This window comes from Poromitra crassiceps (assembly GCF_964638095.1).
Source record: "Poromitra crassiceps genome assembly, chromosome: 1".
NCBI lineage: Eukaryota > Metazoa > Chordata > Actinopteri > Beryciformes > Melamphaidae > Poromitra > Poromitra crassiceps.
In genome coordinates this window covers 52,230,106-52,246,355 of record NC_139623.1, presented here as the reverse complement: position 1 = coordinate 52,246,355, position 16,250 = coordinate 52,230,106, and the positions used below count along the sequence as shown (strand labels likewise).

At 43.2% G+C, this 16,250-nt stretch overlaps 1 protein-coding gene across 2 annotated transcripts in view; it reads right to left on the bottom strand.

Annotated features, from left to right (window-relative positions):
- pogzb (pogo transposable element derived with ZNF domain b) overlaps window positions 1–16,250 on the bottom strand; it is a 138,454-nt gene that overhangs the window by 102,585 nt on the left and 19,619 nt on the right. For both annotated transcript variants that reach the window (XM_083645397.1, XM_083645398.1), the window contains exons 7-8: window positions 8,452–8,552; window positions 7,413–7,559 (exon numbers count right to left, since the gene is read on the bottom strand). In XM_083645397.1, coding sequence (XP_083501523.1) covers window positions 7,413–7,559; window positions 8,452–8,552 — 248 coding nt within the window. The remainder of the gene's footprint in view (window positions 1–7,412; window positions 7,560–8,451; window positions 8,553–16,250) is intronic.

Genomic DNA, 16,250 nt, shown 5'->3' with positions numbered 1-16,250 from the left:
TGCGCCTTATAGTCCGGAATTTACGGTACATAATTCTGAAAAATCGATCCCCCCTCTTCTAGAATTATTCACCTCCTTCGGTAAGTTGTCCGGATATGCAATTAACTGGACAAAGAGTGACTTTATGCCGCTCTCTGATGCCTTTCCCCTCTGCTTTCTGGAAAACCTCCAATTCAAATTGGCAAAAGACCACATCACCTATCTTTGTTTGACCATACCCAGAGATCCAAAACTAATATTTAAGCTGAATTTTTATTATTTTGTTTTAAAGCTTAAACAATGTATACAAAACTGGAAAATCCTACCCCTGTCCATGATTGGTCGCATAAACTCAATTAAGATGGTTTCACTTCCCAGGTTCCTCGATCTGTGTCAAAACCTCCCCATCTTTCTTACATCAGCTTTTTTTCTTCTTTTTTTCAAAACTGGACTCCATAATTCTTTCTTACATCTGGAATTATAAGAACCATAGAATCTCGAAAATTCATTTGCAAAAACCTAAGTCTGCAGGAGGGCTGGCCTTACCAGTGTTTAGGCACTACTACTGGGCCACTAATGTTAGGGCTCTAATGTTTTGGTGCCAGGGTATCCCTGGCAATTAGGGATGTCCCGATCACCTTTTTTGCCCCCAAGTCCGAGTCCGAGTCATATGATTTTGAGTATCTGCCGATACCGAGTCCCCATCCGATATTTCTGCACTGCATTGCAGAAATAGTTGGGACAACAAGTTGGGACAACTTGGATGCTTTTTTCCCCCTTTCTTCTAAGTGTTTAAGTGTTTTTATTTTAACCAACCAATATGACATCTTTGTACGGCTCTGTTATTTCTACAGTGTTTCAGATATTTCTAATATCCACAACACAAATCGCAGTCTGCGTTCCAGTAGCTCCATCAATCTCCTCATACCCAAAGCCCATACCTCCTTTGGTCGTTCCTCTTTTCAGTTTTCTGCTGCAGATGACTGGAATCATCTGCAACGGACCTTAAAACTCAACTCACTCATTCCGCTCTCCTCTTTCAAAAACTCACTACAATCAATAGAACAAGATCATTGCACTTGTTTTTAGCCATCTGCTTCTTCATATACTGTATGTCATTGTTTTTAGCCATTTACTTTTTAATGTCACCGTAAATATTGTAAATATTACTCTCTTTTAGGATTGATATGAGGTGTATAATTGTATTATTTGTTTCTATGTTTTTTTTATGTCCATTTGTTTTCTATTTGCCTTTTATGCTGCCTCTTGGCCATGTCGTCATTGTAAATAAGGACTGGTTCTCAATTGACCTAGCTGGTTAAATAAAGGTTAAATAAATAAAATTAAATAAATTTGATCACAACCACAACTCAGTTAGTGCAGCATTGGTTAAGTAAACAAAATAAAAATCTCTTTACAGCTTATCAATGGCGCAGCACAAAATAACAAAATAAAAAATATGACACAGACTGTTTTTTTCACTACAAACTCGCCAGGTTGAAATCTAGCAATTTGAGGTGAAAGGTTGTTTTGTGAAAAAGGTCCCCCCCCCCCCCCCCCCCCCCCCATTAGTACACACAGAAGAGGACTATCCATTCCACATAAAATGGAGTCGTTTTAGAATCAGTAAATAGGTATATTAAGATAAAAACTGACTGAGAGAGAAATTACTTATCTCTGGACACGGCTGGTATTCATTTGCATGCGGCGTTTCACTGGCTAATGTCTGCTATTGTTTCGAGTTTCGGCCATTGAGCCACATCAATAGAATCAGGCGTGGAAGTCCTCCACTGTCTGCAGCCAGGTACTCTTGAGCATGCTTGCTAAATGGGGGCGGGGTGCAGCTCTATTTACAAGTGAGACAACATGGAGACAGAGTCACTGAGGACAGTCTGTGTGGATGTAAAATGATTGAAACTTTATCTGTGAGACGAGTGCAGTCTGGCCACTTCTGACAACATGGAGGAATGACAGATTTTATTCACAAGACCGATGGAATGCAGACAACAAAAAGACACATGTTCGTTATGGGAACTTTACTGATGATGCAGGCAGTGCAGAACACTTCTGGCTTTTCTTCCTAGTCCGACTCCTAGGTGAGTTTAATCATGATCCCTAACTAACGTTACATCTTGTTTCTGTTTTAGCCACTGTGCGATAGGGGTGTCACGGTACATGTATTCGTCCCGTGAATTTACGGTACGACCCTCACGGTACCTCGTTTCACGGTACATGAAACGACACGACGAATACGTCAAATCCAGAAGCACCTAAACGCTGTTTGAACGGCATTGAATTGAATTGAATTAAACGCCACAGAAGAAGACACACCAAAACAACACAAGGGCCATAGAAATCCGCGTTCACAGAATGGGACGTTTTGTGGCGATAAGCTGTTTTGCAAATTCTGTCAACATCAAGCCAACGAGGTAAGTTTGCCAATGTAACGTTGCGTAGCCGCGACAAAGTCCTTTATAGTTGCGCGTTGCGGCTAAACGTTACATAACACTGACAAAGCTGTTAACTTGTAAACAAGCAACATACATCGCGTGGGATGAGTGATGCGGTCAAGCAGACATCTGCGGATGCAGACAGGCAAGCTGCGGTGAGGAAGAGGCGATGACTCCTTGTCATGTTCCAATAATCCATTAGATGACCGAACGTAATCATATTATGCTAAACAAAACTCACATCCAATAACGTTAAGGCGCTGACAGGGTTCTTTCCCGTACTTACTGGGAAAGTGAAACCCACCCCGTTGTCTGTCAGACAGTGGGGGTATCTTTCAACAGGGTTTAGAAGTTTTTCTTCTTCTGCGGTTTTATTCTTCTTCTGAACATGTAGGTATTTTGACGTTGACTAAAGAAACACTGCCGCCTAGTGGCCGCTTTTAGATAGGATTCCAAATTAGTGCTTACATCAAACGCAAATGCTACATAAAACAAATACAACAGGGGGAGGGGTTGGTGGGAGTATTAGGCTACTCCACACATGCGCTCTGTTTACAAACTTGTGTACAATAAAGATTTAAAGTGGGGGGAAATGCCTTTGCCCTGTCAAACAGCTGGAATACAGACATCTGAGAGGGAGGCGCACCCCACACTTTGAAAATCACTGCTCTAGAGTAAAACCTTTTTGTGTGGATTGCCTAGATCTTATTAAATAGTGGACATTTATTCATTCCCACATATTAGACACTATTTCTGATGGTAAAAATAGCGTAAAAAGCAGAATTCAGACATATTCAAAGGGAAAAAAACTGAATTTGGGATTTGTTGCTTTTTTCCCCCGTTTTCGTACCGTGCCGTATTCGTACCGAACCGTGACCCCAAAACCGAGGTACGTACCGAACCGTGACTTTTGTGTACCGTGACACCCCTACTGTGCGACCATCTAGTTATGGTTGGACATGTGTTTTTGTATATGTAATCACGTTCTGATGAGTTCTGACGTGTGGCTAGTCGAACACTAAACAAAGAGTATGGAAGGAAAGAAGCGACATTTAGTAAAAGAACCGCGGCCATTTTGGCGCCGCAAACAACAGGACAATAGCACAGACAGGTTTGTTGCGCCCCAAAATGGCCAATCTCTTGTGCGCTGTTGCAACGGATTAGTTGTCGCTTCTTATCAATGCTCACTCGTCACTCCCCACTACTAAAGTTAAAACTGTGTGTGTTGCTGCGTGCAAGAGGGCTTGTGTTTATGATGAATATGACAAATTGCAATTATAAAATAAATGACAGATTGTTTATTTGGATGACTGAAATGTGAAAATTGCCATATTTGTTTTGTGACGTTTTTATACATAAAAATCCGATCTCTTCCCCCCGATTCCAGTCGAAAATCACGTGATCGGCCCCGATTTCCGATCACGTGATCGGATCGGGACATCCCTACTGGCGATATAACCCCCGGGGCCCCCTTGTGGCTAAAAATGGAGGACAGCTCTATTGACAGCTCTTCACTGCCAGCCATGCTATTCGCTAAGTTATAGAACCCTGGGACCCTAGGAAATTTAAGTTTTGTTGTGAAAAACTGTCAGAATTTTAAACCAAATTAGGAGTCCTTTGAGCCTACCAGATGTTTCTGTCCATACGCCAGAGTCCTGCGCGGGTCTGATTTTCAAGACCCGGTTCCGCCCGGCCCCGCGACGTGCAGTACCGACCCCGCTCCGCGAACCCGCTCATATGATCAGTCAGTACCGCAACCCACCCCGCCCCGCAGACATGAGACCCGCGCCCCGCTCCGCTTCCGCATAATATAATTTTTTTTGAAGTGAACATAACCAAAGTAACTGCGATCGTTTCACAATTAACACAGGAAGCGAATAGCGGTCTTTTCTGGCCGAGTCACTGACGAGAGCCAACAACGGTGGTCGGTGCAGTCGGGCTCGGCAGGCATTGCATAACGTTATTTACAATTAAGCACATTGACGGTGTTTTGTCGCTGGTGCCAGTGCCAGCAGGCCAGCCAGGGCCAGGCAGCAGCTAAAGGAAACATGCTAGCCTTGCTGGCGCTAGCTGTCATGCAATGCAACAAGCTAGCTAGCATAGGTCTAGGTCTAAGATACTGAACGAAATGTACTAACGCTACTGAACTGAAGTCAGTCAGTGACCTACCTGTCTCTTTTGCCTGCCCTGCCCTGTGACGACCTGACCACTGACCCCCCCCTCCAATAAACAAGCCAATACTGCCACCTAGCCGCCAGGATTTGCAACTGCAGTATTTTCTCTGAGTCTGACTGATTGTGACAAAGACGTCAGGTCGTCAGACTCAGACAAAACATGAAGTTACACACTGACTGAATTATTATCATTAGGCTATATAAAAAGTAAATAAAAATACATATATTATACAACACCCGCGACCCGGGCCGCATGTTGTTTATTCTACCCAGATCCGAGCCCGCAAATAAAATGAAGACAAAATAACACCCGCCCCCCGCATTTTTTTGCGGGTACCTGGCGGGGCCCCGCGGAACCCCGACCCGATGCAGGACTCTGCCATACGCCCATCTGTTTCAATCACTCTTTTCTGTGTCCATGGTCAGACAGAAACTACCATGCTTGGAGTGAGAAGGGGCTAGTCTCCATCAAAGACTTATATATAGATGGTCACTTTGCATCCTTTGATTTACTGAAGAGGAAGTTTGAGTTGCCAGTCACGAACTGGCTCAGATTCCTATGTTCGATCCAAAATTCGCACTTTTGAAGTGCTTCCAGATGAAAATGCATTTTTTGATGTACTGCTAAGCCCTGCCCACTCCAAGCATCTCATTTCTAGATTTGTATGTCTGTTTGACAATTGTACCACAGCCTCTACTGAGAGGATTAGAGAAGCGTGGCAGGGGGAACTTGGCATTGACTTGTCTGACATTATTTGGGACAAGAGTATGTCCGTGATACAGCTTTGCTCAGTTAACAGTAGACACCAGCTGATCCAATTTAAGGTTACTCACCGTCTTCACTATTCTAACCATAAGTTGCACAAGATGTACCCCTCTGTCTCACCACTGTGTGTCAGGTGTCGTATATCGGAGAGCACTCTGTCTCATGCTTTCTGGAACTGCCCTTCACTGACTGGTTTCTGGGCCAGGGTATTTGACTGGCACTCTAAGGCCTAGAGCAGGGATACTCAACTTGCTTTGTCCGGGGGCCACTTTCGTGAAATGATAGAAGGCCAGGGGCCAGTTAATAAACAAACAATATACATTTTTCTGTAGCGGATTGTAGGTTTTTGGAGTGTCAGCCAGAGTTTAGTCTGACAATGTTGTGCACACCGGATAGTTAGTTAGGTTAAGTTAGTACATACATATATGTATGTACTATATGTAAGTGCCTGGGTAGCAAGCAGACGGCGGTATTTGACAATTTAGCAGCTAAATCATAGATTATTGAAAGATATTCCATATTCCAGACTGAAATGCTATAACAGAAGTGGAGTATTGACCAGAATGACATGAACATTTGGACACTTATTCAGCGGGTATCTTGCATGTTGCATTCAATTGCACTGTAAAAAAAATAATCAATTCCATCGCGGGCCACACAGCCCGCGGGCCGCATGTGGCCCGCGGGCCGCCAGTTGAGTGTCACTGGCCTAGAGGATAGCCCTTCAGCCAGAGGCAGAACTTGCCATTTTTGGCTGCTCTGAGTCCTCTTTGGACTTCTCTACAGCTGTGCAGCAATCTCTGACGCAGGGAACAATTGTTGCCAAGAAACTCATCTTGCAGGAGTGGAAGTCCCCTTCTCCACCCTCTTTCCAGCTGTGGCTTGCGGACATGATCTCTGTTATACGGATGGAGAGACTCAGGTACCTGAGGACCAACTCACTCGGGAGATTTCTAGTCGTCTGGGAGCCGTTTCTAGCCTACCTCGACGAAGTCGGGGGTGGTGGGTGATTCGCTTGGTTGATCTCCCACAGACCCTCTTGTGCAGGACCAAATGCACAACATGTGTATATATACATATATATTTCTTTTTTGCAAGTACCCTCACCACGTTGTAAATTCGTTGTGTGAGTGTGTGTGATTTTTGCTTTTGTTTGTTTGTTTCGTCTTGTTTTCGTTTTTTGTTTATTTTATTTTATTATCTGTTTGTTCAGCCTTGTGTGTTATAAAAAAAGGGGGGGGGGGGAGGGGGAGAAAAGATAACTGTACATCCTAAAGCTGTAATATTGTTTCTGTAAAAAATATGTTTACTTGACTATGCACCAATGTGGACTGTACTTCGCCTTGCAATAAAATATATATATACTGTATATATATATATATATATATATATATAAAAAAAGACAGAGAGAGAGAGAGAGAGAGAGAGAGAGAGAGAGACAGACAGAGAAACCCCTACATTGAAAACCAGTGGAGAAATTTGCCACTTTGTTGCGACGCTAAAAAACGACACGGCCAGCACGTTCTCAGTCTCAGTATTAGCATAAGGACATATGACTTACTGGTTGGACTTCCTCGCACACGGGGAAAGGGGGAGAAACAGTCAATCTCAGGAAATCTTGCAGCAGTGACAAGAGGCGAACATCAGCGCGCATGCTTAAAGGAACACTCCGCCAATTCTCAACCAGCTTTGGATCATTACAAAATCTGCCGTATATCCGAAAAGTGTAAACAGTTTTGCAGGCATTCATTTAGTTTGACGGTTATTGAGAGTTGATTTGAGTTAAGTTGTGGACCAGTGCATGGATTGTGCATGAAGGACATCACTGATATGATGTCTTTAGCCACAGAAAAAAGTGTCTCTCCACACCTTTGCCCATGCCTACCTGGAGTAGGTTGCTATGTCGCAGTCACATTTTGTCGCGCACTGTGATTGGCTAAAGAGAGAGAGTTCCGTCAGTATAACAGTGTCTGACAGGCATCCTACCCAGGCCAGCAGCATCCTCGTGCGGGTGCAGGCATACGTATGTGTGTGTTTGTGTACCTGGTGTCGTTGCAGATGTTGCTGGTAGCTGCCTTGCTTGCCAGTGACCTTCAGGCAGAAGAAACAGAGCAGGTAGCGAGAGTCTCTGTGAGAGGAGACGAAGTGCTGCAGCAGGTCTGAGTAGAACGAAGAGCGGTACGAGCACACCTGGGGTGTTAGATAGAGTAAGTTAAATGGATGTCTTGTTAAATAAACTACTGTTATAATAAAGTTAAATAACTAATGGTATAATGAAGTTAAAGTATCGTTATAATAAAGTTAAAGTACTGTTATAATAAAGTTAAATAAACTACTGTTTTAATACAGTTAAATAACTACTGTTATAATACAGTTACAGCACTGTTATAATAAAGTTAAAGTATTATAATAATGTTAAAGTACTGTTATAATAAAGTTAAATAAACTACTCTTATAATAAAGTTAAAGTACTGTTAAAATAAAGTTAAATAAACTACTGTTATAATAAAGTTAAAGTACTGTTATAATAAAGTTAAATAAACTACTGTTAAATTAACTTGAAGTACTCTTTTTTATAATAAAGTCACTACTGTTGTAATAAAGATAAGTACTGTTATAATAATGTTAAACTACTGTTATAATAAAGTTAAGTACTGTTATAATAAAGTTAAATAACTACCGTTACAATAAAGTTAAGGTACTGTTATAATAAAGTTAAATAAACTACTGTTATAATAAAGTTAAGTACTGTTATAATAAAGTTAAGTACTGTTATAATAAAGTTAAGTACTGTTATAATAAAGTTAAATAACTACTGTTATAATAAAGTTATGGTACTGTTGTAATAAAGTTAAATAAACTACTGTTATAGAAAAGTTAAATAACTACTGTTATAATAAAGTGAAATACTATGACTACGACCTAATCATAGCCATGCTGATATACAGTAGTACAGCTCTCTCTCTCGTGTGATATTGCTTAAACATTACATTATAACCTAAAATGCTATTTCATTGCCATTTGTAGCCTGTAGACATACTGTAAAACAGAGGTCAGGGGTCAGAGTTGGGAGGCGTACTACCTGGCAGAGGTAGGGCATCTCTCCTGGTTTGTGGTTGGTCTTCATGTGGTTCAGGAAGATCGGCTCGCTCTCGAACGCCCACTCACAGATCCGACACATACCTAGAGAGAGAGAGAGAGAGAGGGGGGGAGTGAGCGAGAGAGAGCTGAAGCGCCGTCAAAGACCTTTACTATTAGATAGAGACACCCCACTGCTAGCCTTGCTTGCAAGATGGATAACCTCGCGAGATCAAAAGAGATTCTCTCGACGTAATCCATCTTGTCATGCACAGGCAGTTAAGATGATTGGCCCAACCATGCCGGCTCGACGAATCAGCGGTAGTTCTTTTCACTTGTCAACATGGCTTCCACCGCGGAAGTGACAGGCAGTCTGAATGAAATTGAATGTAACGTTCCCAATTTTATGTATTAAATTCTAAAAAACGACCCTCAACATTTGGGAAGGCTAAGCCACACAACTAGTTCGTTATAATCTAACGTCATGCTTCGAAAGCGACTTTACGACGATGAGGACGGTGAGGACTCAATCAATGATAGACAGGCACCTTCCTCTGGTCGCAAACATGACGTCAGAGGCATGGCGATCTGATTGGTTGAAGTTAACACGCACCAGCGGTGATAGACAGATGGGTCATCCAATCACCTGCCAAGTAGCTTGGAAAAAGTGCCCGCCTCCATCAGGGTTAGTGCTGACCTAGCAAGCTAACTTGAGCTAGAGACCGTGGGTTCTTAAACTCCACACACACACCACACATATAAACACAAAGCTGCCCCTTGTTAGTTCAATCTAGTTGTAACTAAGGAATTCGATTTTTCCCAACCACAGATTTAGGTACTACATCAACGACCTTCACATGTAGCTTTAGCTAATCACTCCCATATATATTATTATTTTGCTATTTGCCTTTTCAAAGAAATGGCCAGCATCAGCAGTGTTTATTGAAGGGGAGGCTAATGATTCTGTTCAGAAATCAGTCACATACTCACAGTTAAGTAATAAAGGCACCAGTTCTGTTAAAGCCCCCCTCCAGTGTATTTTGTCATTTTTAAGATATATGTTGTGTTACTGTGTTTTTCCGTACTCTGCTGATTAGCCACAGTGTTTCCCAGTGTATTTTGTTGACAAATAACCTTATTTTGGGCTCAAAGTCCTAAAACTAAGCTGTTGGTAAAAACGGGTGATGACGTCAGACATGAATGTATTTTTTTTCCTTTTTTTTAAGGTGCAAACAAATAACAGTACAAAGAAGTCATGGACATAATGTTGTCTAATGAGTGACGTTTCATAGACAAATACAATATTTACAGTAAATACCATCTGCCGTTAGCTAGCTGTTGCTAACTAAGTGTTCACCAGGCTCAAAACGCAGCGATAGTCACTTTTAACCAGTTCGAGTCACGCTCTTTCCATAAAGTCCATCAGCTTTGATATCTGTTGGCCGGTTTGTTGACAATATTCAATATTTTGGCTTCTAAAATAATGTTTTTCATGGAGATATGACCGGAAACAGTATGGCCGCTACTTCCGTTTTTTCGCAGACAAAGAATATACACTGAAGACAAGAGGAGACTCTTCTGCTTCTTTTACAACATCAATCAACAATCAGTCTTATTATGTTGCAGTGGAACATAAGCGGAACAAACTATCTTCGGTTCAATCTAAGCTCTTTGGCACAAATGAGCCGTTTTCCCACATGCGTACCTGAAAATTACCTGTAAGTCAATATCGGACATTTCCCGGAATTTCCCTTCACACCTCAGCGCTGGCATGTGAGAATCTAGGAGCGAAATTTCCTGTATGTTGGGGGGCGGGGGGAGGTTATTTGGGGGGTCGGGTTTAGATCAATAAGGTGTTTTCGGGTTGTCCTTGGGCTGCAAACTCATTTAAAGTATGCAAATCGAAGTTGTTTCTGACAAGAATAATGTCACGTTACTCCGGGACTGCTCAACCCATGACAGAGCAGCCACTCTCCCCGGCTTGGCAGAGTGAGAGCTCCGCCCGCGCGTCCCCGCTGCCTGGAGCACAGCGGCTCGTGCTCGCGCTCTAAAAGGCAGGCGCAGGCTCCCACACGCTGCTGTCTGGCCAGCAGAAAGTGCCCCAGACACTGTGTGATAATCCTGTAACAGCATTTGAGCTTATTCAGGTAAGATATTAATAATGTAATGACACATTCAGCGATAAACTGTCTACAATGAAGACATGTGTCAAATATGACAACGTGGTGTTCAGTATTTTAAGAGCACGGGTTTTTTTTCATTTCCTGAAAAGTTGGCGATTTGGAGATAAGTGGCTTTCATTGCACAGCGACGAAATGGAAGTAGTTTGCTTTGATGTGCGCGAATGATTAGATGACGCAAGCTGGAAGTGAACGTTAAGCAAGTGTGTACTCGCCCATGAAGAGAGAAGGACCGGTGTCGCGGAAAATGACTGGACCCCTTTCTCACCTGTCTGCCTATCGCGGCATACCGTTCTTCTGACTGGCTGAAAACTGGTGAAATGGCCGCGACGACGGGGTCGCGCTTATACCGGCACGGCGCCTTTCTCACATGCAGGCATTAGACCACGTTCCGGTCATTTTGCGGTACAAAGCGCATGTGGGAAAAGGGCTATGGTGACGTGCGTTAAGGTCAATAAAAATAACAATCCCAGGGCTTTCCATAAGTGCCGCCCGCCGGCTAACGGCTAATTAGCCGTTCATTAAACAATTTCCAGCCGACTACTTTTTGACCGTCACTGTTTTCCACTGTCACTTTAAATCTCTGCGAGCAGCAGCAGCATTGACAGCCCAACAACAGCAGAGCTCAGCTCAGCTCACAGAGCCCCCTCCTTTGTGTGTAACGTTACGTCATCACAGTCAGACACGTGTGGCCAATGTTTTGGTTTGTGCGATGCTTGGACGCTTGGTAACATTAATGTCGAGCCGACTGGATAGCCCTCATTTTTATGGACGCAACGAGCTCCAGTAAGCCAAGGTTTGAAATACATTTGATTGACAAAACAGTTGTTATACAACGTGTACGTTTGTGATTAATAGCGCTAATTAGTAACGTTACATTAAATGGACTTGACTAAAGTTATCATCATACCTGTCATCATGCTTTGTAATCTGGCTTGTGTCAGCTGTACAGACAGCACTGTCTAACTTCTATCTGTGTTCACATGTATATAAAAAGATGCAACACAACACTCAAAGCTATATGGGAATTGTTAAAGTCTGGAATATTGATTTGAAAGATTATGGACTGATAATAGACTGGAAAAGAGTATGGAGAAACATTTCTGCTACTTCTCGCAATTAGAATAATAAACTGTTGCATTATAAAATTATTCATAGATTCTATCTATCACCTAGAAAGTGTTGCCAATTATAGATAACTACCACCCCTTTTTGCTTGCTATGTCCACAAAAGTCAATTGGCACCGACATCCATGTTTTGGGAATGCTCAGGTGTAAGATCTTTTTGGGTACAGATTGCACTGATTTTACCAGATATCATTGGCTCTAAAATACCCTGTTTACCCAATGTTATGTTGTTAAATGATGATTCCTCCCTCAATATATCAGGTAAAACCAAAAAAATATTCTTCTCTGGCCTTACAGCTGCAAAAAAAGATTCTGGTAATGAGATGGAAACCACCCTCTTTAAAGTAGATCAGTGGATGTCTTTATTTCATAGTACTCTTGTTTTAGAATCATCCAGAGCAAGGGTAAATGGTGCAAAAAGGGAAACAATTAAAGCTCTTACATATGCAATCGAATTAGTAAAACAATATAGCCTACGTCAAGTGGTGTAAAGTGTATCATATTGTATAGCGTGCTTGCATGCATGCGCATATCTGCACTGTATATGCGATTGTATGTATGCTCTTTTATATGTTTTGGTGTGTACAGGAGATGGTGAATGGGGAAGCGGAATGGAAGCAGCCAACATGTTAATGTGAATGTTATGTCTATAATGTCATAAAAGATTGGTCATAAATGCATTGTTATCAACTGTTATTGCTAACAATAGCTAGCCAGTCTAGAGCTACAGTAACCCTGGCTGGTTTCCCGACTGTAGTGTTAAATGGAACGTCGACAACGCGGGTGTGACGTCATCCAACCATCACATTCCCATTACAATATAATGATTTAACGCTACTATTTAGCATTAAGGACTGGTGAATTTTAGCATATCTGTCAGTGGAATGGTAGATGTTTACGCATGACTGGAGAATGTTATTTGCTTACTTTTGTGATAATAAACTAAACGGAGAAAAGACGGCCGTGTGGTGTTGTTGTTACATAATCTGCTGGTCTTGAGGCACGATTGGGTAAAATGATAAGATGATGTAAATTCATAAAGATGTTGATGTCAGATGAATCTGCGAAAGGGAGCTGCCTGGAGCCCAGAGGACGTCAACAGAGAAGAGGAAAAACACCCTTAGGTTACACTATGCAGCATGTATTTGGATATAATCTCAAACTTTAAGAATGGTTCCTTGTTGATTTATTCCTAGTATTGGCTCCCATGCCGTTTGTTTACCCCCTATCTAAAGTACAAGTGCAAAATCTTAACTCATTCACCGCCAATGACGTCTTTGACGTGTTATCAGAAATAGCCCTCCCCGCCAATGACGTGTTTGACGTGTTTTTGTTTTTATTGGTGCAGCGCCTGCAGCAAACACTTGCCCAGCCTGTGACACAGACACAGGTCCCTGCCTTCAAAGGGTAGCCGACAGCACGCGATCAAACACATACCGCAGCTGTTTTTTTGAAATGGGGGAGGAGGCAAGAAGACAAAAGCCGTGAGAAACGCTGCCTCTTTGCAGAGTAGGAAAGAGACGCCATTGTGTACGGTTGTGACAGTGTGCTGAGTTGAGTTGAAGTTGAAGTTGAAGAGATTACAGTAGCTAGTAGCCTATAGTCGTCAGTTTAGTTAGCGTTAGTTAGTTGTAGTATAGTCTGTAGTATAGTTTAGTTAGTTAGTTGTAGTAGTCGTAGTCGTAGTCAGTCATGGTGAAGGCAAAAGGAAAGACCAAACACCGCATCGCCCCTCGGCGCGGCGGTGCCCGAGCTGTTCGCCTTGCTGCTGGCCTTGCTGCTGGGCAGCGGACACTGGATGAGATGTTTGCGGTTGTCAAACCCGTGACCACCATCGATCCAGTTCCAGCGCCTGGTCCCAAAGCCAACCCCGTTCCTGTGTCCCAGCCCGAACGAGACGAGACAGAGTCAGAACTTTCTGACGAGGAGGAGAACACAGCGACAGACAGGATTCCCCAGGAGGAGCCATTTTCCAGGGCGCATTTGCGAGACGAGACAGAGTCAGAACTTTCTGACGAGGAGGAGAACACAACAACAGACATGATTCCCCAGGAGGAGCCATTTTCCAGGGCGCATTTGCGCCGTGCAAAGACGCCCCGGGATTACATGGAAAGTGACTTTGACTCTCAGCCATCAAGCTGCCATTCCTCTGAAGAGGAGATTGTCACACCGCCAGTTGTCAATGTCGAGGGCGAAGAAGACTGGACCCCAATGCGACAGGACCCCGATGATCGCGGTAAGGAGTAATTTTGTTGTTGATATATATGCATATTGTACAGACAGTACCAGCTTCACGCACAAAGTCCCAGTGATGATGTCATCAGTGTGTGTGTGTGTGTGTGTGTGTGTGTGTGTGTGTGTGTGACTACTGATCGTATAGTTTACTGAGACACTAGTACACCACACTGTCTCTGTACTAAATGTGATTATATAGTTTACTGAGACACTACACTGTCTCTCTGTACTAAATGTGATTATATAGTTTACTGAGACACTACACTGTCTCTCTGTACTAAATGTGATTATATAGTTTACTGAGACACTACACTGTCTCTCTGTACTAAATGTGATTATATAGTTTACTGAGACACTACACTGTCTCTCTGTACTAAATGTGATTACCGTATATAGTTTACTGAGGATATGTTGCTTTTATTTCAGATGAGGAGCTGATTGTTGCAGAACCCAGTGAGCCCACATCAAAGAAAAAACAACCTAGATCAAAAGGTAAGATCTTGTTTCCCTCTTTTGTGTCTTTGTCCAAAATGGCTGATCTACAAGCTCACAATTATACATGTTGTGTGTGTGTTGTAAATTGTATTGTAATGTATGTATTTCTTTATTTACAGGCCGTGGTGCAGATGGAGAGCCAATGGAGGGACAGCAACCCAAGAAGGGGAAAAAGAAAGACACCAAAGGTATGTTCATTTTCCCTCTTTGCCCAATATAGCTGATCTACAAGCTTGTGTGTGTGTGAGTGTGCTATAGTAATGTATTTGTATTTCTATATTTTTATAACACCTATCCTGTATCCAGAGCAGCAATGGTACTGCATGGATGAAGTGCCGTGGGAGCCACAGGACATCCCGTTCACTGCTGTTCCTGGCCTGCTCAACAGTGCTGCTGCGCTGGAGTCGGACAAGCCGGTCGATTTCCTGGAACTCATCCTGACTGAAGAGCTGCTGCAGTATGTTGTGGACCAGACCAACCTATATGCACAGCAGACAATGGAGGCTGGCGCAACGAGTGTCAGGCTCGATGCATGGAATCCTGTTGACATTGCTGAACTGAAGGCCTTCCTAGGGCTCCTCTTCCTGACTGGGCTCATTGGAAAGCCTGACCTGGAGAGTTACTGGTCCACGAACGAGGTGCTGGAGACCCCCTATTTTGGAAAGACAATGTCCCGAAACAGGTTCCAGATCATACTGCGTTTCCTGCATTTTACTGACAACACAGCAGTGAGAAACAATGATGACAGGTTGCATAAAGTCCGCCCAGTCTTAGACATGCTAGTGAACAAGTTCCAGGAACTCTACCAGCCAGGCCAGAACATCTCAATAGATGAAGGAACTTTACTGTGGAGAGGCAGATTGAGCTTCAAAGTTTTTAACCCACAGAAACCTGTGCGTTACGGGATCAAAGGTTATGTGTTATGTGAGTCCCAGACAGGATTTTGTTATAATTTGATGCCTTATTGTGGAGACGGTAAATCTCTTGTAGATACAGTGTGTGGTCTCCTGTTGGGGCTGGAACAGCAGGGCTACAAACTGTACATGGATAACTTCTACAATTCTGTAAACATGTGTGATATCCTGCTAGATCTGGGGACACATGTATGTGGCACACTGCGAAAGCATAGAGGAGAACCACCAGCTGTACACCATGCTGAGAAGGCCACCCTGCAACCAGGGGGCAGAATTGCCTTCCACACTGACCGGGTTCTGTGCTTGGCATGGCGGGACACAAATGTTGTGAGAATGGTATCCACATTTCACCAGAACGAGATGAGACAGGTCATGACGTGGAAGAAAGGTGTGAGGGGGAAGGTGGTGAAGGAGAAGCCTGTCTGTGTGATAGAGTACAACCAGTCTATGAACGGTGTTGATAGGCTGGATCAAATGATTTCGTACTATCCGTTCATCAGAAAGTCCTATAAATGGACAACTAAATTTGTCATGTACATGTTCCAAATCTGCCTCCACAACGCCTTCGTCCTGTACAGAGCTAAAAACCCACAGGGCACAGTACAGACCATGTATGCGTTCCAGGAGAGTCTGATACAGGCGTGGACCACTGCCACAAAGCGCCATAGAGCGCCATATGCTGACCGTCCGAGTAGGCTGTCTGCCAACCTGGCAAAGCATTTCCCTGTCAGGAATGACCCCACCCCGGTCTATGGGGGCGAAATAATCGGTCACAATCTGTGATCACGTTCACTCCTCCCATTAACTCCAATAGACTCGGGACCTGCCACAAGTCTCCTAAGTGGCCATGG